General features: G+C 42.7%; 1 protein-coding gene and 3 long non-coding RNA genes across 8 annotated transcripts in view; 2 read left to right on the top strand and 2 right to left on the bottom strand.

Moving 5' to 3' along the window:
- Positions 1-10,367: 10,367 nt before the first annotated feature.
- Positions 10,368-15,708, bottom strand: LOC142935139 (uncharacterized). The gene has a single exon (XM_076079286.1). It carries the CDS (start codon positions 14,534-14,536, stop codon positions 13,322-13,324), a length of 1,215 nt encoding a protein of 404 aa, XP_075935401.1. The 5' UTR covers positions 14,537-15,708; the 3' UTR covers positions 10,368-13,321.
- Positions 15,709-18,255: 2,547 nt separating this feature from the next.
- LOC142935112 (uncharacterized) lies at positions 18,256-25,815 on the bottom strand. 2 transcript variants are annotated; one of them, XR_012947772.1, is made up of 6 exons: positions 25,678-25,815; positions 25,237-25,319; positions 22,341-24,055; positions 20,172-20,440; positions 19,451-19,544; positions 18,256-18,521 (listed from the first exon to the last, which is right to left on the bottom strand). It is a non-coding gene; the product is annotated as an uncharacterized LOC142935112 (long non-coding RNA). The 2 variants fall into 2 exon arrangements; XR_012947771.1 differs by having other exon boundaries at positions 18,256-19,544.
- Positions 21,060-21,791, top strand: LOC142935113 (uncharacterized). 2 transcript variants are annotated; one of them, XR_012947774.1, is made up of 3 exons: positions 21,060-21,296; positions 21,402-21,472; positions 21,592-21,791. It is a non-coding gene; the product is annotated as an uncharacterized LOC142935113 (long non-coding RNA). The 2 variants fall into 2 exon arrangements; XR_012947773.1 differs by having other exon boundaries at positions 21,402-21,791.
- A 106-nt stretch (positions 25,816-25,921) lies between the features above and the next one.
- The window catches only part of LOC142935111 (uncharacterized), a 2,982-nt gene continuing 1,573 nt past the window's right edge, over positions 25,922-27,330 (top strand). Inside the window, exons 1-4 of one of the 3 annotated variants that reach the window (XR_012947770.1) lie at positions 26,006-26,036; positions 26,150-26,280; positions 26,587-26,680; positions 26,835-27,330. The exon at positions 26,835-27,330 is cut by the window's right edge and continues 585 nt beyond it. This is a non-coding gene — a long non-coding RNA (uncharacterized LOC142935111). The other 2 variants (XR_012947768.1, XR_012947769.1) reach the window with 2 other exon arrangements.

Genomic DNA, 27,330 nt, shown 5'->3' with positions numbered 1-27,330 from the left:
TAGTGGTCAGAGAGCTGGAGGGGAGTGACAGAGAGGTTAGCAGTAGAACAGTGTCTAGTGAAGATAAGATCCAGCTGATTGCCGGCCTTGTGGGTTGGAGGAGAAGAGGAGTGGTAAAGGTCAAAGGAGGAGAGGAAGGAAAGAAGAGGTTCTAATTTATCAGTCTGGATGTTAAAGTCGCCAAGCAGGATGAGTGCTGAGCCATCGTCATGAAAGTGCGAGACTAATGAGTCAAGCTCCTCCAGGAACTCACCAAGGGGGCCTGGTGGGCGATACACAACAGCACTGATGAGCTTGCCTTTAAACTAACTACAATGTAAACTGTACGAGAAAATGCTCAAAGACTGAAAAAAACACACAAGGTGGGAGGGGAGGTGGATGAGTCACATAAACACAGGATTTTAGGAGACTGGTATTCGAGTCCCAAAAGTCCCAAAAGTCCCAAAAGTCTTTTGGGGTTATTTTGAAGTTACATTAGTGATGTTTGTGACGTGTTTTCCAAACTTATGGTAAGTCGTTTACGTTTTACTGAGTTATCGTAGTTATTTCAAGCCCTACCATGACATTTTTTGTAAACCTAAGAAAGTGTTTTTCTTTGCAGCGTTTTTCTCTGCAATGTTTTTTTTTTTTTTTTTACTTTTTATTTATTTCTTTTTTTTCAGTTGCTGTTGCACTGAACAAAAAACGCGACAAAACATCGTTAATGACAAAAAACAAACAAACAGACATAAAAATGAAAAAAAAAGTAAATAAAAATAAAATAAAAGGGGGTCACCATTCACTCTTAACAAACATTGTTCTATTCTTTTCAGGTCACCTGAGAACACTACTCATCTTTTCCTTTGTAAACAGTCCATTTTCTCCAGCGTTGATCATGGATCCCTGCTTTGATCCTTAGAAAAAGTCAATTTTTCAATAGAATATATTTCCTCCACAATGTCCAGCCACTGTCCTGGACTTGGAGGGTCACTTTTCAACCAGCTCCTTGTGATGGCCTTTTTACATGCGAGTGTCAGGATTTTAAAGAGGTAGAAGTCCTTTTTTTGAATTATGTTGCCAGGTATCAATCCCAGGTACACAATCCGGGGGTCCCTGGGAATCTTGTAGCATAGAATCTCCTCCAGAGTCTGAATAACCCTGTCCCAGAATGCTTGTATTTTTATATATGTCCAGAAAATGTATGAGTGGTTAGCATTTATCTGCCCACACTGTCTCCAGCATGGCTGCTCTTTACCCAACTGTTTATATTTTATGTGGGGTGTTGTAAAAATAAAAAAAATAAAAAAAAGTTTTTCCAACCGAATTCCCTCCATCTTCTAGAGCTGGTGGATGTTTGTTGCGTTCTACACATGGAATGCCAATCACTCTTCGACAGTTCAACGTTCAGTTCTACTTCCCATTTCAGTTTTACATATAGTGTGTTTCTTCCGTTTCATTTTTGTAAACTCCTGTACAGTTTGGAAACCAACTTTGAGGGGGTTTGTTTGTACGCACCTGTCAGCACTTCAATCACTTCATTACCTTCTGATGAAACCCCTTTTTTAATTGCTGTATCATAGAAATGTCTTAGCTGTAAATATCTAAACAGGTCCCCATTTTCTAAATTAAATTCTCTTTTGAGTTTTTCAAAAGTTTAAAAAGTTTTTCTCTCTATGAGTGTACATACCGCTGTTATCCCATTTTCTCTCCAGCGTACAAAAGTATTATCTATCTGTCCAGGTCTAAACCTGGGGGTCTGAGAAGGCCAAATCAGAAGTTTACTTAGTAATCGCCAAGTCCAATTCTTTTTTTTTTTTTTGTGATGGAGGCAGTTAATTCGTTGTTTTGTATTTTTCCTATGGAAGGAAGATCTAATGATAACAAGTATTGTTTAATGTTATCTTCATTGACAATCTTAGGCTGTAAGTATAAGGTTTCGTAGTAATCTTTAAAAGTTTTATGAATTTCTTCAGGTTCGTAGGTTATTTTATTAGTTAAAGGATCTCTGATCTTGTGTATTGAATTAATAATTAGTTGTTTCCTGAGGCGTGCTGCTAAAATCTTTGTTGCTTTCGGGCCCGATTCATAAAAAGTTTGTTTTGTGAATCTCAATTTCTTTTCTAGTTCGTCATTCAAGATGTTCTCTATTTGTTTTTTTAGTTCTTTTATCTGGTTTAACAATCCTTTGTCCCCATCTTTTTGTTGTTGTTTCTCTAGTTTTCTCAATGTTTTCTCTAATTCATCGTATTTTGTCCTCTTCATCTTATTTAAGTATGCCGTTCTTGAAATTAGTCTCCCTCTCATTATTGCTTTAACCGTGTCCCATACGATGGTTACCAGGCCATTGTTGTTATCTTTTTATGCAGTCACCAATTTCTTTCTTAATCTCATTTAGAGCAGTCTCATTATTTAAAATGCTAATATTTAGTCTTCATAATGTACTCTTCGGTCTGTTATTCAAATAAATAGTTAAATAGATTGCATTGTGATCTGATAAATCTGCTGATCCTATTGAGCACTCCTTCACCCTATGTCTGTCTGTAGTGTTCATTAGGAAATAGTCTAATCTGGAGTGCACCTGATGAGTAGCTGAATAGTGCGAATAGTGAGTAAAGTGATAGACAATTTAAAGAATTGTCTATCACTTTCTGGAGGGGCGTATATATTAACAAGTGTGACCAGAACGTTATCTATCCTTCCTTTGACTATTATATATCTGCCCTCTTTGTCTCCCTTTTCCTTAATCAGTTCAAAGTTAAGAGAGTTGGAAATCAGAGTAGCTACTCCTCTTTTTCGACTATTTTTACAAGAGCTGAAATAAGAGTTTAAGTACCCAAACCTTTTCAGCTTATTATGTTCTTGTTTCGAAATGTGTGTCTCTTGTAGAAATATGACTTGTGTATTATCCTTTTTAATTTTTGCTAGCACTCTACTCCTCTTGACTGGATTACTCAGACCATTCACATTTAAGGAGATAATTCTCAAGTTATGTGACCCTATCATACATACGTATACCAAATAATAAATGAGACCCTGTTGCCCCCCAAAACAAAATCCGAGCGAAAACATCAACTATGAAACACAAAAGTAAACAGACCTCCAAACGAAAAGGAGGCACTTGCTCCTCCTCAACTGTGACCCCGTTGGTGGGTCGAGGGTGATGCCTCTCGTTAGGAGAAGGCCCTGCATTAAGGATGGCTGGTGAGTCAAAAAGCGGTAACTCTACCATCCTGTGAGTCCAACGTAACCCATGAAATTAACCCGTCACTCCCAGACACATAGTGATCAATATAAAGCCAAAATGCAAATCTATCATAGTCCTGTTAAGAGTCTCAGAATTGTAACAGTCATACCGGGTCGTGCAGCTTGCGTCTCCGTTCATGTTTGCTCGATGCGTCCCCTCTGGAACTCCTGGAGTTTATCCCTTGCTCTCTGGGCCGCAGCGGGTCCTCTCTCCCGACGACCCGATGCCTGCTGCCATCCCAATAAATCACGAAGCCGTGTTTCCAGGTTGTTCTCTCCTTCGGTAGTCTCCCGCTCTTCCACGGGAAAACCGCGTCTCTTCAGCTCCCGCTGCGCTTCTTGTGCACTAGTGTATGTTCGGGTCCCCGTATCCCAGTGAATCCGTATATTCGTGTATGGTGTTTGGAAACGAATCCCCTTTTCCTTTAACGCTTTCTTTATCCCATTGTATTCCCTGCGTTTCTTGACTATCTCAGTTGCATAGTCGTGGTCGAAGTATAGAGTTCTGTTGCCCAGTTGGATTTTTCCCTTTTTCCAAGCTTCTCTCAGTACCATGTCCTTGGTTGTGAACTCCTGGAAATTGATAATAATAGGTCTCGGTGGGGCTTCGGGATGGGGTTTCTGCGCCCCAGACCGATGAGCCTGCTGTATTTTCAAATCCAATTCTTGTGGTAATGGCAGCTCGCTTCTGAGGAGTTTAACGATGAACTGTGGTACCGAGTTTCCCTCCTCTCCCTCTGTTTTTGCTGCAGGATTACATATTACAAATCTGCCTCAGAATGCTTTACAATATTTACACATGCGACATCCTCTGTCCCGAGACCCTCACATCGGAACAGGAAGAACTCCCCCAAAAAAAACGTTAACAGGGATAAAAGAGGAAGAGACCTGTGGGAGAGCAACAGAGGAGGGATCCCTCTCCCAGGATGGACAGAAGTGCAATAGATGTCATGTGTGCAGAATGAACAACATAACATATGAGTTATAACGCATTCAATGCATATCATGCTTCATTCAGATGTATGATAGCCCATCCCTTATGTCAGGCCGATTCAAGTGTCAAGAGTTCAGGCACTGTTGCAGGCCAGACTGGGAGGACATATTCCACAAGCCACATCTGCTTGTGGTACATGCAATGTCTGCAGAAGGCTGGGAAACGGTGAACTTATCCATTTGGCTATCGTCAAGTGTATGCTAAAGAGCCACAACAACATATCTGCTGTTTTGACAGAGGTTGAAAGCACGTGGGTCACAGGAGTCCTCTGTGCCATAACTCATCAGTTTTTGTATTTTTTTGTATTGTTTTCAGGAGTTCCACCAAAGTATGGAAAGTGGAAAATAACCAACATCCTTACCACTTTCCAAAAAGCACTCCAGATAATACGAAGTGCTGTGAAAGCACTAACACATGAAATTGGGAGCTACAGTACATCTGCTACCTGCCAAATGTTCCACTTTCAATGCCTAAGATGTCTTCACTAAATAGAATGCACCACCATCCAGGTGTCCTTAGTGAGGGATCTAATACACAAGTTCAGGGATGACTGGAAGGAAATTTCAATCATAAGATGCAACTCTCACAAGCAAAGCATTATTCAGTGTTATTGAGAGATCACTATAAGGTAAGGAATAGTTATCTTACTTTTACCTCTCTCTCTCTCTCTGTCTTTCTGCACGTTTAGTAGATCTTGATGTACCTTTCAAATGTGTTTACATTGCTTATACATGAATGCGTCGTCCGCTTTGATGCTGTACTCTGCTGCTGAATCTTAAAAATAAGTCATGTGTAATGAATGTGCATTGCTGTCTGCAGTGCCTGCTGTGGAGCACACACTCATACTTGATTGGTCTGTTTTCTGTTTTCAGATGTATGAGCAGTGGTTCTGTATTGTTATCTCAATATGAGTGCCCTTGAGGGTCTGTTGTTTATTGTATTGCAAAGACTGGTTACACACTGTAGTTGTATTTTAATTGTTGTTGGTAATCGTTTTCTGACGACATTGTTTTTTTAAAGACAGCCTCTATAGAATTAGATTGATTGTGACTGGCAGGTTGACCGATGAATAAGAAACAAACACATACTCACACAAACCATACACACGCACACACTTTATTTCCCATTTTTGAATGATGATTGATGTCTTAGTCTGGCATGTTGGCTCCAGTCAGACTCTCGCTGCCTGACTCTGGTTGTGTGTGTGCATGTTTCAGATTACTTATACTTGTAAGGACCCAATCTCGACAACCACTGTTGTTTCAAGGATATGTTGGCCATTCCTTACTACACAAAGGCTAGCCTTTTGGTTTAAGAGTTACCATGGATAGTGTTGAGTTAAAGGTAAGATTTAGTGTATTTCAGTAGTTATTTTAGGTAGGTACTGGTAATCCCCTGGCCCTTGAATTCAAGTCAATACACTGTTCTCACACATATATGAATGCAGTGTGTGATAGTATGGTTATTACTCATGGTGTTCATGCCTCAGTGGGAATAAGTGCTGGACAAGCAGAGCTGGGGAAGAGTGCTCTGCTCCATGTCTGTCACTGACTGATGGCCTTAGACGGACTCTCCCTCTCCTTCTCTCTTTCTTTCTCTTTCTTTTAAAGCATAACAAGGGTTGTGCTGTGAAGATAAAACACATCAGGCTCAGTCACCAGAGTTCGACCCCGTCTACATGGATCCATGTAGTGCTCATGACAGGCGTGCTCCTGGGGCCATGTCAACACAATCAGACTGCTGGGCCTCACCATTGACATGCAAAATATGTGTACAATTATTTTTCATTGAAGATTTTACAATAAAATGAAACATTTACAAACATGTCTGTGAAAAGAAAGTCCATCCACCCATCTACAGATGATTGTGTTTTACATTAAGCCTGGACAGGCTGGCACTAAGGACGTCCCGTTAAGTGGACACAGGAGCGTGTACAGTGTGGATAGAGTAAGTGGCAAACTATAGACCACAGTAGATTTTGTCCAAAATGGATATCAGAAAATTATTTAAATCACCTTCAGTTACCAGAGAAAAGAGGGAAGGATTCTACCTCATACAGATGTTGAAGGGATGGAACCTAAAAGTGTCATGAGCATAGTGTTGGTACAAGTGCAGAGGAGATCACCACAAGGCCATTTTGCTGTGAATAAACTCCTTCAGCTGTGGTTAGCTTGGGCAAATTATTGACCTGAGCAGTCATTTAAAAACAGTGTTACCAAATGGGGGCACATTTCTCAATTTGATGGTAAAAAGTCGAGGAAGATGAGAGACCAGGGTTGATGGGGAGGAAATAACTGTTGGAGAAAAAAACCTGATGGGAGGTCTTGTGCAGAGAACAGGTCAGGCAGCCACAAACTTTCAGCAGAAGAACCGTTGGGGTGAAGTTTCTGGAGGACGCCTGTTTATTAGGGATTGGCAGTCAGCGGATTGAGTCAATAGTTATGAAAGTGAGAAATACGGCAGTGGTGGGCCGTCAGGGCCTGCAAGGCCTTCTCTGCTGGCTTAAACAGAATCACAAAGCTATATCTATTTTATCATTTAATAATGTTTCTTAAATACACTACATGTATTATAATTTATAAAAATATTTTCCCCATTATCTTATTTTCTCATTGCACAGCTCCTGTCTTCCTCAGTTGCTCTGCTTCCAGTGCAGCTTGTTTTAAGTAGAGCTTTTATCCAATCAGATCTCACCTCTGTGTCTCTAGGTAAGAACAGAGGCCCGAGGCCTGCAGACTCACAAGTGAATCCATGTGCAGTTTAAGTGAATGGGGACGATATTGTTGATTGTCATAGTCTTCAACCAATCAGATCTTTAGTTTGACATGTTGGGTGTATTCTTTGACGTGCCAGAGCCTGCTAGCTGGCCTACAAGTACGTCAGCATTAACGTGCAGCTCTGCAGTGAGGTGCAGCATGTGCTGTGATTGGTCAGTGGGCGAGCACGTGACTATTGTGAACCGAAACTTAAAGTAGCCTTCAGAGGCTTAGTCGGAGTAGTAAGAGTTCAAATTGAAAGATATGGAAGAAATTATGACATTTTTTGCATTTTGCTTGGTGTAGATTATTACTTTTTTACCTAGCTTTGTTTTTTTAACACTCAATGGCTGAAGGAGGAGAAACGGATTTATGAGTTGGGATTTAACCGTGGGATTAAACTCTTAGTCAACAAAGAAAGGAGGATGGAGTTTGTCTTTAAGTGAACAGCATTTGGTAAGTCAACTGCGTTTGTTTTTTTACATCTAATATCTGAATGGCCCTCCAGTGTGTAGCAGAATGCGTGTTGCTGCTGCTGTTTTCCCGTTAAGCTAGTTTAGCGTAGCCTCCCAGAACACACATGCGGTCACTCAGCTGTTTTTTTTTTTTTTGTTCCGGGTTCAGAGGTCACACAGCCTGTTGTCTCCTACGTGAGTGCAGAAAAGATATAAAGATATCTTGTACTGTATGAGTTGAAGGTAGTTGTATAATTTGCAAATTTGGTTCCAAAAATCTGCATCGGGAGTGATGGATAGTTCCCATTTTATTGATAGTATGGATAGCTTTTTGTTCAAATGTGGTATTTATATATATATTTTGGGGAATAATCTTTTGAGGAATAAATGTTAAAGGCATAGTTTGGGTGTTTTGAAGTTCGTATCCATAGTCAGTGTATTACTACAGTAGATGGAGTTTGGAGAAGCTGACAGAGTACCAGCACAGGAGAAAAGCAATGTACTGCTGTGGACGGGGTCAGCAAAACCTATTTTAGACACCTAAAGCAGTCATTATCAGTGTAATTGTGCGCTTTATTTAGAATATTTAGGAAACTGTACTTTTTTATAAGGTTTTTGTCAACAGAGTTGTGGATTTGAAGAAACCATAGATAAGTTTCACTTTCAATTGAGTTCCCTGTCAGAAAGGGCTGTCTGACGGCAAGATAAAGATAAAGCAGTGAAAATATTCTGAATATAGCATACACTTATATTGAATATTGTTTTCTTTAGATGGGCCTTTCTTTTAGGTGGCTAGAATGTTTTGCTGCTGCCCCGTCCAGCAGTATATTTTGTTACTCCTGGTACCTACAGTAGGTTATTCACTGACTATGGAAAAGTACCTCATACCCCAACTGACCTTTCTTTTGACTAATTCAGAGGTTGAGGATGGAAGATCTAAGTTGGTGGCGAAAATGTTTAATTTTGATCGTTTGTGATTTTGTGAAATTTCCACCAGGCTGACAGTTTCCTCTAATTGTTAATGTTTTGGTACATGGATGTAGTTTGATAGAATGGCTTATAAATGAAGAGTGGACCAAGAATGGACCAGAAGTGTTTATAGGACTCAGGGAAGCCATCGGGTCCTGGTGCTTTGTTATTGGGTTTATGATTGAGGGAAGTGGAGAGTTTGTCTGGTGTTTTTGGTGAATGTTGGTTTGTTCTTTACTGTCGTAGGTATGTCCTCTTGAATTGAGTAGCTTTCCAATGAGTTTAAATTTGAGTAAAAACTTGTATCTCTTCAGGTGAATGTGTGGGCTTCCCTAATGAGTCTTTAAAGGTGGAGATTTTGTTTATTTGATTAATTTTGCATTTACCAGATGTATTATTATGGGGGAAAGTATCTTGTCAAAGTCTATGTATCAGGAATTGAGATTTATTATTCTTAGTTTCATTTATTTTGAATTTATACTTTATTAATTCAACCCCTGGGTTTCCTCTGTTGGGTTACCTGCATCAATCCTTTCCAGTTGATTTTTTTGTTCCAGATCAACTTTGTGTTGTTTTCTTTTTATGAAATAATTATGCTTCTTATAACTGCCTTTCTCATTTCCCACAGAGGAGTTGGTGATGACTTTGGGGAATCATTAATTTCTAGGAAGGATGCCCACTTTTTTTAATGAGACTGTCAAACTCCAGGTCTTTGAGATGAGATATGTTAAAGCGCCATCTGGTGATGGTTTTATGTGGACTGATTCTGTTCCATGTAAATGTTACGGGTCCATGGTCGCTAATAATGATGGGGTGGATCTTTGTGTCTGAAATATTAGATATAACTGAATTGCTGATGAGGAAGAAGTAAATGTGTGAATATGAGTGGTGAACCGATGAGTAGATTGAGTATTCTCTTTTTACTGAGTGCTGAAGTCGCCAAATATTGCCAAGACCAATATTGCTCATGATCTGTTTTATTGTTTCTGTAGACTGCCACGTATGCTTATTGTTGGAAATGTTAGTTCTGTTTACCGATGGGCTGATAACTCTGTTTAAGTCGCCTCATTTCATGACTGCGCAATTGGAAATGTTTGAAATTGTGCAAAAGAAATTATAATTACTGTCTTTTTATTATCCGTTTTCAGATTGGAAACTGACTTCTCGTAGATATTGGGCATTGAGTCCATCCTTTCCCTTGAGCTGCCTGCCTTGCAAGTTCAAATTGGTCTTTTTGTTTTCTAGTGTTTGAACTACGCAAAGATTTGTCGTCATTAATTATTGTTGTTCATCGTCCCAAAGAGCGTACGCAGTGGAATGTGATGTTGTTGATGGTCTCTGCGGGTAGTTTGATCTGTTTGATTTTTCAGGGTCGTCTGTGGTTTGTTCTGGAATGCCGGTGAAAAATAAATGGTCTTTTGTGTCCTCTGTATTGTCCTTGTTCATGATGCAGAGACGGTTGAAGCACTTGTCGATGTATTATTCCAGGTGGTCCAAGGCGATTAATGTTCTAGTCCAGTTTAAGTGTAAAAAGGAATGAAAAGTTGAAGAAAAAAATGTTCAATGTATGTTAAACTATATTATCTGCCCCATTCAGATGAAGAGCTTTTATTTTTATAATGTAGAGCACATATTGGGCCTCATAGTTGTTTTAATTGCCATCGTATTTATTTAAGATTTTGAGGAGTGGTTGCAGCGTTGTTAGTACAAGGCATATTGTACCTTATTATTTTCTATGAAGTCTTGTGCATTCACTTCCCTGGTGTGCTTTTGCTTGTTGTTTGCTAGTAGTTTATTTTTCCTTCTTGGTCTTCTGTTTGCAGTGTTTAATAGCATGGAGTTTGCACTGCAAAACCCCCCTGCTGTATACAGCTGCAGCCTCTCCCAATTACTGGCATATGTTTTAGAGGAGATTTCAATTTTTGGGAAACATTTTTAGCGACATGTCTACCTGCTTTGGCCTGCCTTTGTTTTCTTCTTTCAGTCCTCTGTGGTTGCCTGGTCCCTCCCACTTCACTGAGGGATTGGCCGCACCTGCTGGGAGTTTGTATAAACTGGGTTGTTCCAAGATGGCGGTCCCTCTGTCTTTCTTCCCTTTTTCAATTGATATTTTAGAACATTATATAATAAAGAGTCTTGTGTTTTTTTATTTTGTATTTGTCTCTGCTTTGGGTTTCCACACACAACATTGCAGTTTGTATCACAGTTGGTTTCTTTATTTATACAACAGCATAATTGGTACATTTTACTTTATAAGGCAATATTACAGTAAGGTAATCAGTAGCTGCAACGTCAGATCTTGCTTGTAAACTGTTTTCCTCATTCCTGCAACCAGTCCAGGAAGGACTGGAGACGTGTGTCAGTGTCGTTTGTGTTCACTAAATGAAGCTCTAGTGTAAGTTCAGTCAGGAAGACTATACTCCTGCATGCCTAAGCCCGTAGTTTATTTCTCAAACATCTGCCATTCAGTCGACACGCATGCTCACTCATTATTTCCTTGCTGTCATTGTTCGGGCCTGTCAATCATGATATCAGCAGTTTAGATCAGCTGGTCTCCTTTATCCAATAGCACAATGAAACAATTACATGGTTAGCCTATCATCTTGCTGCTGTCTCTCTTAAATATGATTGTGTCTCTACCTTCAGTATGTTTATGCTGCTGTTACGCACCTCTGCATCTCAACCCAGTCTTCATCATCTTCATCAACTCATCATTGTATCAGCCTCATCAGCCACCACCACCAGTGTCTGGACACCACGGGGGGATTTATCTTGCTGCTGCTCAGACTAGACGCCCCGCGATTACAAATCTCCCTCTAGAGTCCAAGCGCCAAAGATTCTGTCAAGACTTATCATCACATATCTGTTAATAATAAACAATTATCTATTCTTTATCTGACTTGTCTCTCCTGATTGAAATGCCAGAGCACTACCTTGATGAGCCATTCATATGGGAAACTTAACAGGCTATAAGTGGCTCTAATAACATATCCGGCTGTGAATACAAGCTCCGACTAATGTAACAGGATACGTCTTGCCATTTTTTGATTTATTTATTTATTTGTTATGGATTTATAGGATGTGAGTGCCTTTGTCAATCTGTTTAGTGTTTGCTAACAGGGATGTGCTGTTGCTGCTGCCTTTGTCTACGATGTGTGTCTGTTAATCAATGTGGCAGCATATATGTTGGTAGCACTTATTTACACTGAGCAAGTATGCAGACATTAGTTTTTTGTCATATCGGTTTGAACATATTATAAGGGGCTGAGCGACAGGGTTATTAGAGGCACCTACATTCCTGCCAGAGGGCTCCACCCATTCCCAGAGGAGAGCATTGGGATGAGGGAAGAGACACACCTGGAGCTGATCTCCTCATCGGGGAGGTGAACAAAGGACAATCAGGGAAGTTGATCTGGTGGCACATGCTGAGAGAGGAGCTCAGTCTCTTCACCCCAAGATCTCCAGGGTGTTGGATATAGTTGGAACAGCGGCCCGGCTGAGATAGTTTTGATTTTCTAGTTTTGTAATCGTGCTCTTGACTGAGATCGATTTTTACGTTTTTCTGTTTGCTTAATTAAAGACCCTGGTAACAGCTGATCTGACTCTGTCTTTGATTGCTGTGCAGCCACTATTTTCCTCGTCCTCTGTGCAATCCTGTTTCAATATGAATGGTGTTACACGATTAAACATTTTAATTGGAACTCAAAAATGTTTTTCTATGCTAACACTTTATATTGCCCTCATGAAGCATTTTCCGAAGTGCATAAACAACAGCAGCAGTGTCAGCAGAACACTTAATCAGCCTGACAGACAGTGTTTACGACTTACAGCCTGCACCTCATATTTCTTCATGTCATGAAAAATGAGCACAGAGGGGGAGCATATTTCAGCTAGGAGTTTTATAAGACACAGGGAACAGGTGTTCATTACCGCTGTGTTCCATCAGCTGCGCAGTCAGTGATTATTCCACTGATTCAGGGTCTGTAATGACTCCAGACTATACGGAGAAGATGGAAATCTAAGCTCAGTCAAACTTGTACCCTGAAGCTGCATGCTGTGCCATCTGTCTTTAAGTCATGCTACTCTGGCTGCAAACAGAATGAAAGGTGGTAGGCAGGTAATGGAACCTCGTTATCCATTCAGTGTCTCAACTCCTCAAGTTTAACAACAACAGCTCTAACACCTCTGAACAGCTGGTTAGCTACCTAATGCGCTGCCATCCCATGTCCTGACCTTCACCACACACACACTGACTTCTACTGCTAATACACTGCTTTTTCTACTATCCATACCACTCATACAAATTTGGACACAATGCAATGATTGAATGCAATGTTGCATTGTTCTGTGTGCATTGACATTTGCATAAAATGCTGTTTTACCAATAGAGAGAAGTTTGAATGAGAGAGGATGAATTGAGATGTTGGACATGGTGGCATGTCGTGACGGATTGTGGTCGGAGTTCGAGGCGGTGAAGGAAGCCGAAGAAAGCCAGCAAGAACATGGACTCGAGTACTTTGTCCGTGAAGGGAGAGAGGTAGCCTGAGCGGAGAGTATGGATGCAGCGGGTGAGAAGGTCCGAGGTGAGGGGCAGACGTTTAGGCATAGGCCGTGGTTCGGCTTTACGGAGACCTTTGAGTAACATCGCTAAATGCGAGTGGGTGGAGGCTGGGCACGGCGTTCCTGAGGACAGTTTTGTGAAAAAGTTAATTCCGCTTATGTATACCCGTATAGTGGAGGACTTTATCTTAAGGAGGGAATGGACAAATGTAATGAAGCTTGTGAGGGTAAGGATGTCGAGTGATGGGAAGGGAAGGTTAAAAGAGGTGTGGAAAGCTTTGAAGCGTTTCCATCCGGTGAAGTACGACGAGAGTGTTTGAGGATGGTATCTTGAGAGGCGGAGATTAGGTGTTCCAGTTGCGGGGTCAGTTGAAGATGGTGGCTGAAAACTGTGGGACCGGAGTCGGCAGAGGGTCTGAGGTTGGTGCTAATCGTCTGAATTTCTGGAATGAGAAACGGGAGAGTGAATCAGCGATGGAGTTGTAGTGACCTGGGATGTGGGAGGCTCGGATGATGAACTGGTGCTGGGCTGAAACCAAGGTTAGTCTCCGCATGAACATCATTATGTCTAGACAATGTGACTGTCCTTTATTGATGATTTCTACGACAAAACCGCCAAAACCGATTGAGGGTGCTGCGTCTGTGTACAGCTGGATGTCTTCCAGCTTGGTGATGTGCTCGTCGTAGAAGAAAGAGATGCCATTCCAAAAGGAGAGGAACTGGTGCCATAGCTTTAGCTCTGTCTTGCAAGCTTTGTCGAGTGTGACGTGGTCGTGGAGCTTTGTGACAGAGGAGGCGACTGAAAGGAGGAGTGACAAGAAAGATCGGCCTTGGGGGATGATGCGGATGGCGTAGTTGAGGTGGCCTAAAAGCGAGAGGAGTTGGTGTTTGGTGCATTCGGGGGCCAGGAGGAAATTAGAGATGAGTAATGAAATCCGGTTGATTTTTTCGGTAGGTAGGGATGCTTGGAGTGAGACGGAGTCCAGGGTGATGCCGAAGAATTCCAGGGATGTACTGGGACCTGCGGTTTTCTCTGCGGAGAGGGGAACACCGAGTTCCTGGAACACGGTGGTAAGAGTGTGGAGGCCGAGTGCTGGGGGAGAGGAAGGTGGCGTGACGGTGAGGAAGTCGTCTAGGAGGTGGATAACGTAGGGGAGTTTATGGACGTTGATCAGGATCCAGCAGAGTGCTTCGGAAGGGCAATCGAAAATTTTTGGGCTGCTCTTACACCCGAAAGTCAGGTGCACCGAGAAGTAATAAGCACCCTTCCAGAGGACACCGAAAAGGGGCCAGTAGTCGGGGTGGATGGGAAGTACTTTAAAGGCACTTGTGATGTCTGCTTTAGACAACCAGGCTCCTGGACCAGCAAGGCGAATGAGGGATGCGGCGTGGTCGATAGTGGTGTACTGCATGGAGTAGTCCGGGCTGGGGATTAGGCTGTTTATGCTTGGAACTGTGGAGCCGTGAGGGGAAGAGAGGTCTATAATTAATCTCTTTTTGCCTGAATATTTTCTAGTAGCGATGCCGATTGGACTGATTCTAAATATAGGGAAAGGTGGGCTAGTGAATGGGCCTATCATATATGCGTCTTTGACTTCCTGAGCCAGGAGCTTGTCGACTGTGTGGGGTTCGGAGATGGCCGATAGCAAATTTTTACAAGTGAAGGAAGATTCTGGCTTCACCTGGGTGGAAGCCGTGGGTGAGACCCTGGATGAGGAAGCTTGTGAACTGGTGGTCTGGGTGAGTTTTAAGGGCGGAAGCTAGGGCATGGATGTTGATTGGTGTGTTGAGGTACTTACACTTGCTGTGCTTTGTTTGTTGATGGGGACAGGTTGGTCTTGCGTGGGCCCCCCCGCAGAAGGAGCAGGTGTGGAGAAAACGGCAGCTGGAGGATTGGCATCCTAGGTCGTTGAAGTTATTGCACACCATCCTCCCACCCTGGTAGAGGATTAGTCTACCTCTTTTGTCCATACCTCTGGGGGGACCGCCGGAGATGGTTGGCTGGTTGATTTCTAGTTTAGAGGTGATGGATGGTGGGGGAAGTAATAGAGGCAGGCTGCGGTAAACGGGGGGGCTTCGTTTGGGGGAAGCTGGGGTGGCGGGCAGGGGTGCTGCGAGGGTGCATGTAGAGGCCGGATGGGAGGGTGTGCCGCAGTGCTCACAATTTAGAGAGGCACACGCTGCGAAAACTCTGCAGTACAGTTCTAGGTCGAGTGTTCCCCAGTATATTCCCTGGTTGAACTGCTGCACACGACCGGCGGATTCGGATGTGAATAGGAAGTGGTAGGTGTATAACCCATTACCGCCGAACCGCAAGGCTAGGTTGAGTATAAGCGCCATGTAGTCATCCAACTCGGCCCTGCGGTCGGGGAAAACAGAGCAGATGATATCATGGTATAGGGAAAAAGAGTAGGCAAATTCGGTTGTGGTGAGTTCCTTGGATCGGGTGGGGAGTGGCTGTTTGAGTTCGATGGGTCCGAAAGCGGTGATTAATTCCCTCTGGATATGGGGATTGCAGGTGGATGGATGAATGAGTTGGGCAAGGTCGATGTAGTTACCTGCGAGAATCTGTTGTCTGAGCGTATGTGGCACGGGGGATGGTCGGGCGTATGCTAAAGGCCGTGCTGGGGGTAGTGCTGTGGCTAATGTAAAGCTGGTGGGTGGAGGAAGATGAGTCGGAAGGAAGCTGGGGTTGGTTGCTGGTGGACCTGTGGAAAAAGGGGGTGCATTTAAAAAGGGATGGTTAGTTACGTATGGGTTATGGGGAGGGTAGGGGAAGAGAGGGGGGAAAGCGGAGACAGGAGGAAACGCAGAGTTTTGGCTGTTGGTTCCGCCGTAGAATCCTGCTGTTGGAGCATTCTGTGCGGCTAAGGTAGCCGGTGTTGAGTTGGAAGGAAAGGCAGGAGCGAGGGAAGAGGGAAAGATGCTGGGATGAAACAATGCATGTGCGTGGGTTGGAAGTGCAGAATGGGGAAAAAAGACTGCAGGGTGAGGTATCCCTGATGCAGAGAGAGTATGGGGGGGGTGCGATACGACCTGGCCCTCTGGAGGGGCTGGTGTGTGTGACTGGGCTTGTCTGGCCGCGTTGTGCGTCATGACGTCATCGATTGTGCGCCTGCCGCTGCGCGGGGAACCCGGAAGTGCTCTGGTGGCTCGGCGATCGAAGGAGGTGTGGTGCTGAGCGTCCGTGAGTAGTTTGAAAAGTTTTGCTTTTCTGTCGGACTGGTGGAAATGGATATTGAGCTGGGTGAGTGCGTTCTTCAGTCGAGCGACTGTCCACTCGGAAATGCTGGATGTATGGGGGGGCATTGGAGCATTGGCGTGGAGGAGGAGGGTCGCTCTGGTTTTGGCCGTTGTTCGAGCGGCTGGATCTCGAGCGGGTGGAAGAGCGGCATTGTGGAGGGACGATGTCCCTCGGATGCCGGAGTCGGGATCTCCCCCTGGGGTTGTTGGACGGCGAAGGACCGACGACTTCGGAATTGTCCGAGGATAGATGTCGGGAGCCGCGGGGGTCGTGGATGGTAGATCTCAGCCGAGTTTGCTGGCGGTGAGAGATAATGGGAGACGGTGCCATCTCCGGGACTTCAGGAGAATCGTCTTCGAAGAGGTCATTGTCAGAAAGAGTGAGGGAGATCTCCAGGTCCATGTTGTGAAATACGTGGTCTCGGCTCGGGAATCGCACATCATGAGAGAACGGAGTCGAAGAGGAAGTGAACAGGTTCGTTGAGCTTAAATACTTGTGCTGATGCTATGAGCTGTTAAACGATTCAGCATACTAACACACAGTACCTTCACCGCATACTGTAAAACATTTCAGGTCAGTTAAACTTGGAAATGAAAATTCACCTACTGCCTTGAAAATGCAAGTTAACTCAACTTGAAGATTGCATTCGATTCATACCGATGACATACCGTATATACTGAGGATAACACACAAGTGCGTTGGAACAGAATGATTTGCATAAAGTCTGGACATCATTTGGACCCGTTTCTTTGATAATTCGTTCTGTCAAGGGTCATTTTATCCTAATCTCGGAAGACGTCATGGTTGCAAATCAGCCTACATATAAACTGCCGTGAACACAACAGATTTACTATCAACCCTTGACGCCCGGTCACAAGTAAACAAACAGATAAGATTAAGAAAGACAACTAAGACACTTAATGAAGAAGACAGCTGAGAAAGCTTGTGTGAAGATTGGTTCATAGGACACAGACTTTATGGAACCAGCTGCTTAGATTACAGTGGCTGAACAAAAACATTATTTAAGTTTTTCCAACACTAGTTAAAACAGAATTGTTTTAACTTATCAGTTCAAGAAAATGTCCTTACCGAGTCGAACTAACACATTTCTGCATTATTGTAACTCAGTTTTATGTTAAAATAACTTAACCATGTGTATACAACTGACTATTTCAAGTTAAGAGGATTTAAATTCCAAATTATTTTCAACTTACATTTAAATGTTAACGACTGATAATTGCAAGTTTGCTTGCTTTATCAAAAAATCACCCAGAATTCCTACTTTCACAGACCGACACAGACTGACAGAAGGTGGGCTTGTACAGTGACAAATGTGCGATAATTACATCAGATACTGACACACCTTAAACATTCCTCTACATAAAAACACTTCCTCACTTCCTGCTGCTACTGCCGACCCCCCTTAACTCCGTCAGTCCCTTCTGTCTCACACACACACGTGCGATCGTCTCCTTACAGGATCAAACATGACAATATCAAAATGCATATTATTTTAACACATGGGCCCCTCATGTTGACAACTAGTGTTGAGGTAAGAGGGACAGATGGGCAGTGGTTGTATGAGGCACAATATGAGATAATGAATACAGGCTAATAACACTCAAAAAGCAGATGAGTGGGAATAATGGGAAAAGAGAAAGATTGATACAGGTCGGGTGTGGTTGTGCAGAGGCAAAATGTTGGATATTGAGAATTTCATACAATACACTAAAACTTCCACATCTATAAGATTTCTAAACAAAAATTATTGTTTTCGTTATGACAGTTAGTGCCTCAAAAAAGGTTTTACATGTTTTCAGTCAGGAACACTCTTGTCATAGATTTTTATCTATTTATTGCAACAAATGAAAATACAGTTATACTTGGCACTGGTGGCTATGGTCTTAAAATGCTCCCTGGATTAGCCAAGTAGCTAGTAAGCCAAAACAGGGAGAACCATGCATAAACCCCCGAAACAACGGAACCCAAACGCCAATTCTGGTACAACATCCATGCTAAGCATCACCCGGACTATGAAAAATCAACATGTAGATAGTTACTTTATTAATTTATTTAATATTTTCGTTGCAGCAGCATTTATACATACAGGTAAGCAATAAAAATAGCCGACTGATGCGGAAGGAGTGAGAAGTATATTGCTGAGGAGGGGAGTACACATCGTTTGCTGAGGAGACGGAGTCGGGTTGTGAACTAAGGGCTTGACATGGCTTTTCCTTTGTTGGTCAGAAACAAGGGTTCGTCTTGCCTCGCACCAGGACGTCGTTGCAGGTACCGGGTTATAGATGATAGACAGGACAGGACTGTTGGTTAGTGAGATAACAGTCAAACCTTTACCATCACTGTCAGTTGTTGGATGTTTAAGTTAGATGACTTAATGTAAACAGTCAATGGTGAGATCAGAAATTGTAAGATGATGCAAGGGATCGAAGAGTCATGATTTTGTTTGATTTAATTTGCATTATTTATCAATCATTTTCTCCAGTAGAGAAAAGAGCCTGTCCATTCTTTCCCTGCTCTCCTGCGCTCTTCTCTCCTCTGCCTCCCTCTGCAACCTCATATCTTCTCTCATCAGCTCATCCTTTTGCTCTCCCTTTCTCTTTCCTTTTCTTGTCTGGCTTGGCCCTGTCTGATCTCATCCATGAGGACAAACCACGGCCAAGTTGCAGCAGTGGGTTTCCCACTCACTCCCTCTCCTGACCCTGGATACTTGCAATCCTAAGGCAGAGGACAATCAACAACAGCAGCGAAATTAATGTCGGCAAACGTGTTAATTAACTTGTAGTAACTCATATGCACATACTTTATACTTTTTCTTGTCCCATTTGTTTTTTGCCTGCAAGGGACTCACCCTCCCCTGCAGGCAAATCTTTTCCAAAATTGTCCTAATCACATTGACAAAGTGATGAAAAGTTAAACAGTTATCAATAATGTTAACACAAGTATGCAAACTTAGAAAATTGACAATTTTTACACAGCAGAATATACACACAAATCATTTACATGGATGTCTTATTTTCAATTAAAAAAGAAAGAAAAAGGTGACAGACAACTGTCATCTGTGTGACAGCAACAATAACATCAGAAGTGTATTCTCTTCTACTGGTTGTCCTATTCGTAAAGGCTTTGTACAGGATGAGAGCTAATTCAACTGTAATATAAGATGAGAGCTAATGTAACCTTCAGTACAGGATGGTCAAAAGGAGATATTAGAAATGGACTAATAGCTTACTTCCAAGCAACGCTTGCTGAATGTTTGGCCCCGGTAAAGAGGCCATCGTTCTCCCCCCTCAGCTTAATAAACTGAGCCGTTTGCTCCTGGCTCCCTGTAACAAAACAAAATGTAGAGTTAGTTTTGTTTCACACCACAAAACAGAATTAGCAAAATACTCAAGTTCAGTTTATTCGTGTAGTTAATCTTAACGTTTGTAATGTTACTGGACTTAAAGTGATATTTCAGGTTCACAACCTGTCTACCTGAGCTCCTGTTGGTCCGTTTATGGACATAATATGAAGTATAAATCATCTGTAAAACCATCGCAATCTCATTAAGATATTAGTCAACCTCAGAGGTCAGAAAGTGAAATTACTTCCCAAGGCTAACTACGGTCGGATGCAGGCAGACGAGCTGCAGCTAATGTTAGTTAGATTTTGTCAGCTAACGTTACTAGCCTACTATTAACAAACATGATGTTATAAGCTCCCGGTAATAGAGAAGCTGCCAGTAACGTTTGTTAGCTTGTAAGCTACGAAAGTCACGAAACTTAACCGATTAGATGCCGGCAGACGAGCTGCCGGTAATAGCGCAGCGGCTAACGTTAGTTAGCTTGTCAGTTACGAATGTCGCGTAACTTAACTGATCACCTTAACACACATGTGATGTTATAAGATCGCTTATTTTGCTTTAACATTAGTATCGGTGACATTCGAGTGAGTTGAAACCCAATACTTACATTTAAAAGTGAATACTGCCGCTTCTCCGGCTCCCGCATCAATCGCCGCCATGTTGGTTCAAATAAAATTTTCATCGGCACGCAATGCATCTTGGGATATGGTGGGCCGCGAAGGCTACATCAGATGTGTCCTCCGAATCTGGGACCAGAAGGCTGCATTCGTTGGCTGCATTTGAAGGAGTCTTCAACAAACATGCAAATTGGGACAGCCTAGTCGCAGCGCTGTGACGCAACTGGTCTACGAATGCAGCCTTCGAAGGATGCAGACCCTGAATTAAGACACAGTTTATGGGACAGTGAATAGGAGGACATCTTGAGATTCGCTGCGGGCCATTGGCCAGACACCAGTCGGCAGGGTGGCCCGGATTGGGCCTCTGTTTCATGGAGCATTAGATTATTAATAGTGTGATTCGGTTTGTAACAGTTTTTACGTTTGTGTGATAATAAATCCATTTGATTTTAACTCGAACCAGCTGTTTTGTTTTGGAATCCGACGCCAAGCACATGGCTGCAGTGAGGGGGAGGGGGGTTTCTCTCTGTGTTCAAAAGTTATGGCCCTAACAAATGGTCCGCCTTGGCTGTGATTTCTGAGACCGATTAGAAATGATTCAATCGGCTGGCTGTCAGCTAGTTTACAGCTGGGGGTGTATGACTTCCATGTCCTGCATGAGCTAACGCAATGCTTCATTGAACAACCAGTTATTACTGTTACAGGTACCAGGATTGGAACCAAATAGCCAGATAATAGTTTCTGCAAACAGGACACATAAATGACACAGGGCAACTTCAGCGTCTGTTCATTTCGCCTCGCTCAGCAGAATTTCCATTTATTTACCATACTCAAAACATATGGTGCAGAATATATGGTAAAACACATTTTTGGGAAGGTTTTTGTACTGTCCCTGATAGATATGACTTACGTGCAGGGTTAGTGATAGTGACAGATGCTGCTCTTATTTTAGGCGTACTGTCACTTTAAGAACAATGAAGCGTGAGCTACGCGAGAGCACGGAGTTCACGTGAGATGTAGAAATACAGAGCGGGAATCAGAGGCTGCTGAGGACCGAACGTTAGCTTTTAGCATCCAGACTGAACTGAAGGGAAAGGCCTGAACAACGGGTCAGCGTAAGTAGCGGGAGAAGTTACTAATGAATGCTGAATCACCTTGTAATGGGGCTTGTTAACTGTTTACAGACATGGTGTTAAGTCGTATGTATCTGCCTCATTTAGAGGGGAGACGGAAGCTGCCGTGAGTTCCGTGTGTGTGGGTCCGAGCACACAGGCAGAGTACTGATATGGGAGTGAGTTCATTATTTTCTTTAACAATAATTGTGTTCCTGTGAAATAAATGCTATCTACATATCTCAGAGAGTTTAACAGCATGCGACTGATGCAGAGGTTCTTTGTTTCTGCTTAACAGGAGGAGGTCACTACTGTTGTTTTTCTATGTAGCTTTAGAAGATAGTGTTTCCAGTTGTATTGTAATTCTGAAGAGAGTGGGAAGCAGTTGTTTAATTTTGCTGTCAATTGATCTGTACCTTTTTAAAATTTGACCAATTAACGCTGTACTCCAAGAGTGCAGTCGGGGGAAATAAAAGACTCACATAAAATATAAATGTATCTTAGTGTCTGGTCTCATCTTTTTAATTAGGCTACACTACTTTTTTGAGAGACTGCTGGACTGAGAGGCATCGCAACTGATAGTGACTGTGTTATCTTGCTGCAGTAAGGACACTGAAGGGGACAGTTTGAAATGTCAGACGAGGAAGAGGGTGCGGCTGCTCCATGGGCCGGGCCCAGCCATCATGGAGACAACCAAGCTGCCTCCATGTCTGATGAAGGACAATGTACCCATTGGTACAACTGCAGTCACAGATTTTTGAACTGGGTAGAAAACATGATGCTGTAATGTAGTGTATTGCTAACCTGGGTGATGCTCAACCAAGGTCTATTGTTTACATTCCAAGGGAAAAACAAATGGCACCTTTTAGTGGTGAACCAGGGAAAGATGTTCACACTGTTGATGAGTTTATAGAAGAGGTGGAGCGGGCGATGAGAGCAAGGGGTCTACATATATATTTACAGACATCCATCTCCTAGCTACCTAGCCGCCAAAACAGTATCTTCATCTAACCAGACTCATTCAGCTTGGATTATTTCCTCACCCACCTTCAAACAGGACACAAATGACACAGGGCAACTTCAGCGTCTATTCATTTCGCCTCGCTCAGCAGAATGAGGAACATGGCATCGCAACGTTATGGTCGTAAATCGTTTTACTGTCGTAATGCCTGTCTAAAGCAAAATAAAGCACCACCCTGCCCCCTGCTGGCTACAGGATGGAATGTACACTCTATACAAAGTGAAGGCATGTCATTCACTATTAAAACTATTGCCAGAATATACCAGTGTGCTCACTGTATAAACATTGGCTGTACATAAAACAAAATACATTAATACACATGTGAAAACACATTGGTGGGCATCACATTACCATTATTTTATTTTTTGAACCGCTTCTTTATTTAACCTATTTCAAGTTTTTAATTTGACAGGCTGGATTGCAGTCCAATTTTACTATACAACAAAACAAAACTACATCAAATGTGGAGGGTGGAGGATGAATGAAGGAGTCTCAAAGCCAGAGGAACGAAGCTGTTCTGAAGTCTGCTGGTATCTCTTTCCATACTGCAGCAGAGTGAACAAGTTGAGGCTGGCTGGGTTTTGTCTTTTAATATCCTTTGAGCTCTTCACAGGCTCCTCACTGCTCAGTAGATGGTGCCAGTGATGTTCTGGGTGGTTTTAATCCCCCGCTGTAGAGCCCTCCTGTCCTGTGCCTTAAACATCCCATAACAGTTTGTAATGTTTGCAGTCAGGATGCTGTCTATCACTCCTCTGTTAAAAGCTGTTTATGAGCTTTCTTCACCAGGCTGGAGATGTGTGAGGAGGACCACGTCAGGTTGTTTGTGATGCCGATTACCAGGAACTTAAAGCTGCTAACTTGCTCCACCTCAGCTCCATTGATGTAGACAGGGGTGTGAGTCTTCTCCTCCTTTTTTCTAAAATCAACAATCGGCTCCTTGGTTTTCCTGACGTTGAGCAGCAGGTTGTTCTCTGAGCTCCACTCTGCACGGTTGTTGATTTCCTCTCTGTATGAAGTCTCATTGTTTGTAATCCGGCCGATGATAGTAGTGTTCTCATCATGTTTAGAGTAGCAGTCGTGGGTGTACACTTTGTGTCTCTTTGTAGTTGTTTAATATATATCTGTAGTAATTTTGAGTCTATTTGCCGCTATTTTTTTAATCTCTTTGTAGTCTCTTTGTGTAGGTGTATGTTTCTTTCTGGTTGGTAGCGTCCCTTTGACATTTTGTAGGTGAAGGCCTTAGGGGCCCCTGACTTTATCAGCCCCTGGGCCGTTGCCCGGTAGGCCCTTTCAGTTATCCACCATAAAAATATATTCAAGACTGAGGGCCACAGGCGATGGCAACAGCACAAACTTCAAATGTTGTTTTAAGTACTTAAAGATTGATTCCTCTGTTGTAAGGCCTAGCCTCTTTCAACCTGCAGTTGCTTTACTGACTACAGGTCATTCGCTTTCAGGGTGCATTGATACTTACAGTACAATCCATTCATCATTCTGCTCTCACAGTACTTCCTGTGCCACTGGCTACCTCACAGCTAAATAGACCCGGCCCTGTGCTTACCAGCGAGCAGACTGTTCTTTTATCCTATTTTCTTTCTTCAAATTGAACAGACTTTTAATTTATCTTCCAGATGTTGCCTTAAAGTCAGCAGTTCTCCTTGACCTCACAGTGGAAACTGCAAGCTGGTAGCATGGTGATGTGTAGCCCTCTAAGAGACTGCAGGAAGCACAGTAATGAGGGCTGAAATGAGAGGGAGAGAAATCTTTGTCAGTGATTTAAAAACTAGTTGTTACAGGGGAGGCAGTCACAATTCAAAAGACGGCATACACACAAGCAAGCAGGACATACACGGATGGAGAAAGCTGGAGCAGCAAAAGTGAGTCAGTGGTTGTAATGGATGAACATGACAGACTGTCTTAAAACAGCTATTTTGACTCAAACACATATGGTGTGTATTATATACTAACGTTTGTGATATAACAATAATAAATTTATTTTAACCGTACACAGAATCCATGTCTCTCCAACACCCAACTCCTGAGCTGGTTCTGAAACAGTGTTTGTATTGCTTCATTCAAATTTCGACCCTCAGTTGAGTGTAATGCTCCATTACTGTCAAATTGTCCTGAACATGTATTGAGTGAACATGTTAAAGAGCAATTGAGCGAAAATACTCTTTGTTGTAATTACATGTGGGCAATATATGGGATTTCTGACAGCTACTGTAAACCTGCAGGAAAGAAGATAGAGCTGAGGATGACTGCCATGTATCAAGCTCCTCCTCAACTCTTATTTTTTCTTGTGTATATTTTCTTGTTTTTTATTTAACCACAACATGTACACAGCACAAGCGAGCCCTATCACACAATATGATAGACAACTTCTGCACATCAGATTGTTGGTAAACAGTAATTTTTCACCACAACCACTAACAGTGGGGAATTTCCATGACTTGGATAACCTGTAATAAAGAGGAGACAAATGAAACAAGGGCTGGGGTCAGTGTGCGAAATACTGGTGGTCCGAGAAAGAGAAACCTTGATTGACACTTCAGACCCCCTGAAAGTCTCAGTAGCAAACTTTCAGGGGGTTTCTAGAAGCATAAGACAATTCTTTGTCACTTGTCAATAAAATGTTTTTTAAAAGCTTACTCAAGCCCAGCAGTTTGCATTATTCAAACTGCAAAAAATGTATTCACAAATAAGAATGAGAGAGACAATTTTCAACCGTAAATGACAGCCAGAGCCGCAACAGGATGCGCAACGCGAGCATGTCTTCACATCGGTTTTGTGGATCTAATTGGACGAATGGGATCCGGTGCCTTTTGTGAGGCCCTGGATTAAAGCAGGACATTGAAGCGCGAGATTGCATTGTTTATCGTACAATGCAGACACAGCGCTGATGTAAAATCGATAACTCACCCCCAGGCCTTCTAGGTTGTATGCCTCTTTCCAGTGAAGGTCATTTTCAGATCTATATTTGATCAGTCTTTTGATGACTCCGTCTGTCCATGTTAAATGAGAGACATTTCATATACGTCAGTACACTGGCACACGTTATTTCACTCGTAGCATACTGAAAAATTAATACGCAACAGTTTGACCCTATTTGGGTGACATGGTTGTTAAAATGATCAGCTAAAATGAAAGCCACGTGTACGCCTGCACTTTTGTGACCATAGTGACTTGATCTGTAATGAACAAACGTTATTTAACCAAGGTCCGATGAATAACAGATGCTGTACAACACACTCATAAAGAATGTGCCGTTATGACACGATTAAACGGGTTGTGGATGGAATTAAACGTAAGCACGAGTGTAACGTTAGATTTCAAACCATAAATTGACATTAAATATCTTACACTTGTGTTGTTTCTCCGCCATGTCATTCAAATGTGTCAAATGTAGATTGAAGGCGGATTCGGCGGACCGTTAGCTTTTTATGCTGCACTTCCTTGAAGGCTGCTCTTGAGCCTTTCTCAATATGCGTACTTCTGAACTCGTGGACTTTTGAAACGTCATCAGGCTCAGCCCAAGTACTGTTCCAATTCAAAGTTCACATCAAGCCAAGCACGCACCAAATGCCAGGATGTGGCTCGCTCCGCCCATTTTACCAGGTATGCATCGGTGGTGACTTGTCTGTACTTGGGACAGCCAAATATCCCAGAATGCATTTCACTCCAGCAAGCGGAAACAATGGCGGAGGAGAAATCCCACAACTGTAAGTTGAAACTTCTAAATAATACTGTTGTTAAGTCACGGAAAGTAATTTTAGGATGTTTTTAGGCGAGAAGTTTGTTGTTGTAGCATCAAATCTGTAGTCTGTTTGTCAAGATTCAGCCGATTAAAAAAAATTAGCTCCGGCGATTTCGGCGATGTGAGGTGTTGCTAGCGGGACGGACCGGTAATAAACCAGCGCCGGGGGCTCAGCGCTCATGTTACCCGCCTGGAGCAGCCTGATCTCGGCAAGTCTTTTTGAAATTTGCCGCTGGTATTGACGTCTCCGTTGTACGGTTAAACATAAGCTATAATTGGGTTTGGTTGAATCTAACTAATAGTATTTTGGTCTCAATAGTCTATTGTTTGTTTACAGGTAACGTTAAATCAGTTTTATTATTAAAATGTAATATTAATTTAATAACGTTGACCTAGAGCGCTGTCTTTTAACTTTTGACCGACTTGTTAGCTCGTCTTTATCCATATTATACAGACTGGTTATGCTGTCTATCATTGTCCATTATAACTAACATTTAAGCAATATTTTAATTAAGGGACAACTGAGGAAACCCGGGCCCTAATTGACTGGAGGGCGGCCAACGAGAGCCTTTTTACAGGCCGGCGCTACTCCTGTAAAACTGGATGGGAGTGAGTATTGATTTTGAGTGCTTTTCTCATTGCGTGTAGGCCTATGTCTAGGGAAGGGTTGTAGACTTGTGCAGTCTCAATCTGAAATATTTAATATCTTATTGAAGTGGGTTAGGGTTGGACCCGTGTCACTGTTGTTTTATGTTTTGCCCAGGGACTTTGTTACCACAGCAGGCCTGGGGGTAACCGTAAAACAGGCCAGTAAGAAGTGGAACAACCTGAAGAACAAGTACAAGGTAATCTCTGCTTTGTATTATATTTAAATATAATATGATTCCCCGAAAAGAGTAATTTGCCAGGCCAATTGTGACACCTAACACAGACAACAGGGATGCAGTGAGTGTTCTTTGGGACTGTGAATACATTCAAACAGTCAGCTTCACAGTGTAGTAAGTAATACCCTACTTTCAGTCCCTCCAATGGGCAGAGGGGTGGAGGCCGGTAGTGTGACTGCTGCCACCTGGCAGTGGTACTCGGTCATGGATGCTGCACTCCAGGGGCAGCACTCAATCAGTCCGCCCCTGGTAGTTGCTGCTAACCTGACTGCCACTACAGGTGGCAGTGTCAGTGCACCGGCCTCTGCCCCTTCTGAGGAAGATGCAAGGGGTGCCAACCAGCCCACCAGGAAGAGGACCAGGGACAGTGAGGGT

This window comes from Anarhichas minor, unplaced genomic scaffold (genome assembly GCF_050575085.1).
Source record: "Anarhichas minor isolate MPS153535 unplaced genomic scaffold, ASM5057508v1 ptg000071l, whole genome shotgun sequence".
NCBI classification, from domain to species: domain Eukaryota; kingdom Metazoa; phylum Chordata; class Actinopteri; order Perciformes; family Anarhichadidae; genus Anarhichas; species Anarhichas minor.
This window is presented reverse-complemented; position numbering and strand designations above follow the sequence as displayed.

What these genes read in the sequence shown, in the direction of transcription:
- LOC142935139 (XM_076079286.1), bottom strand. Translation starts at nt 14,536, where the DNA reads ATGATAGGCCCATTCACTAGCCCACCTTTCCCTATATTTAGAATCAGT.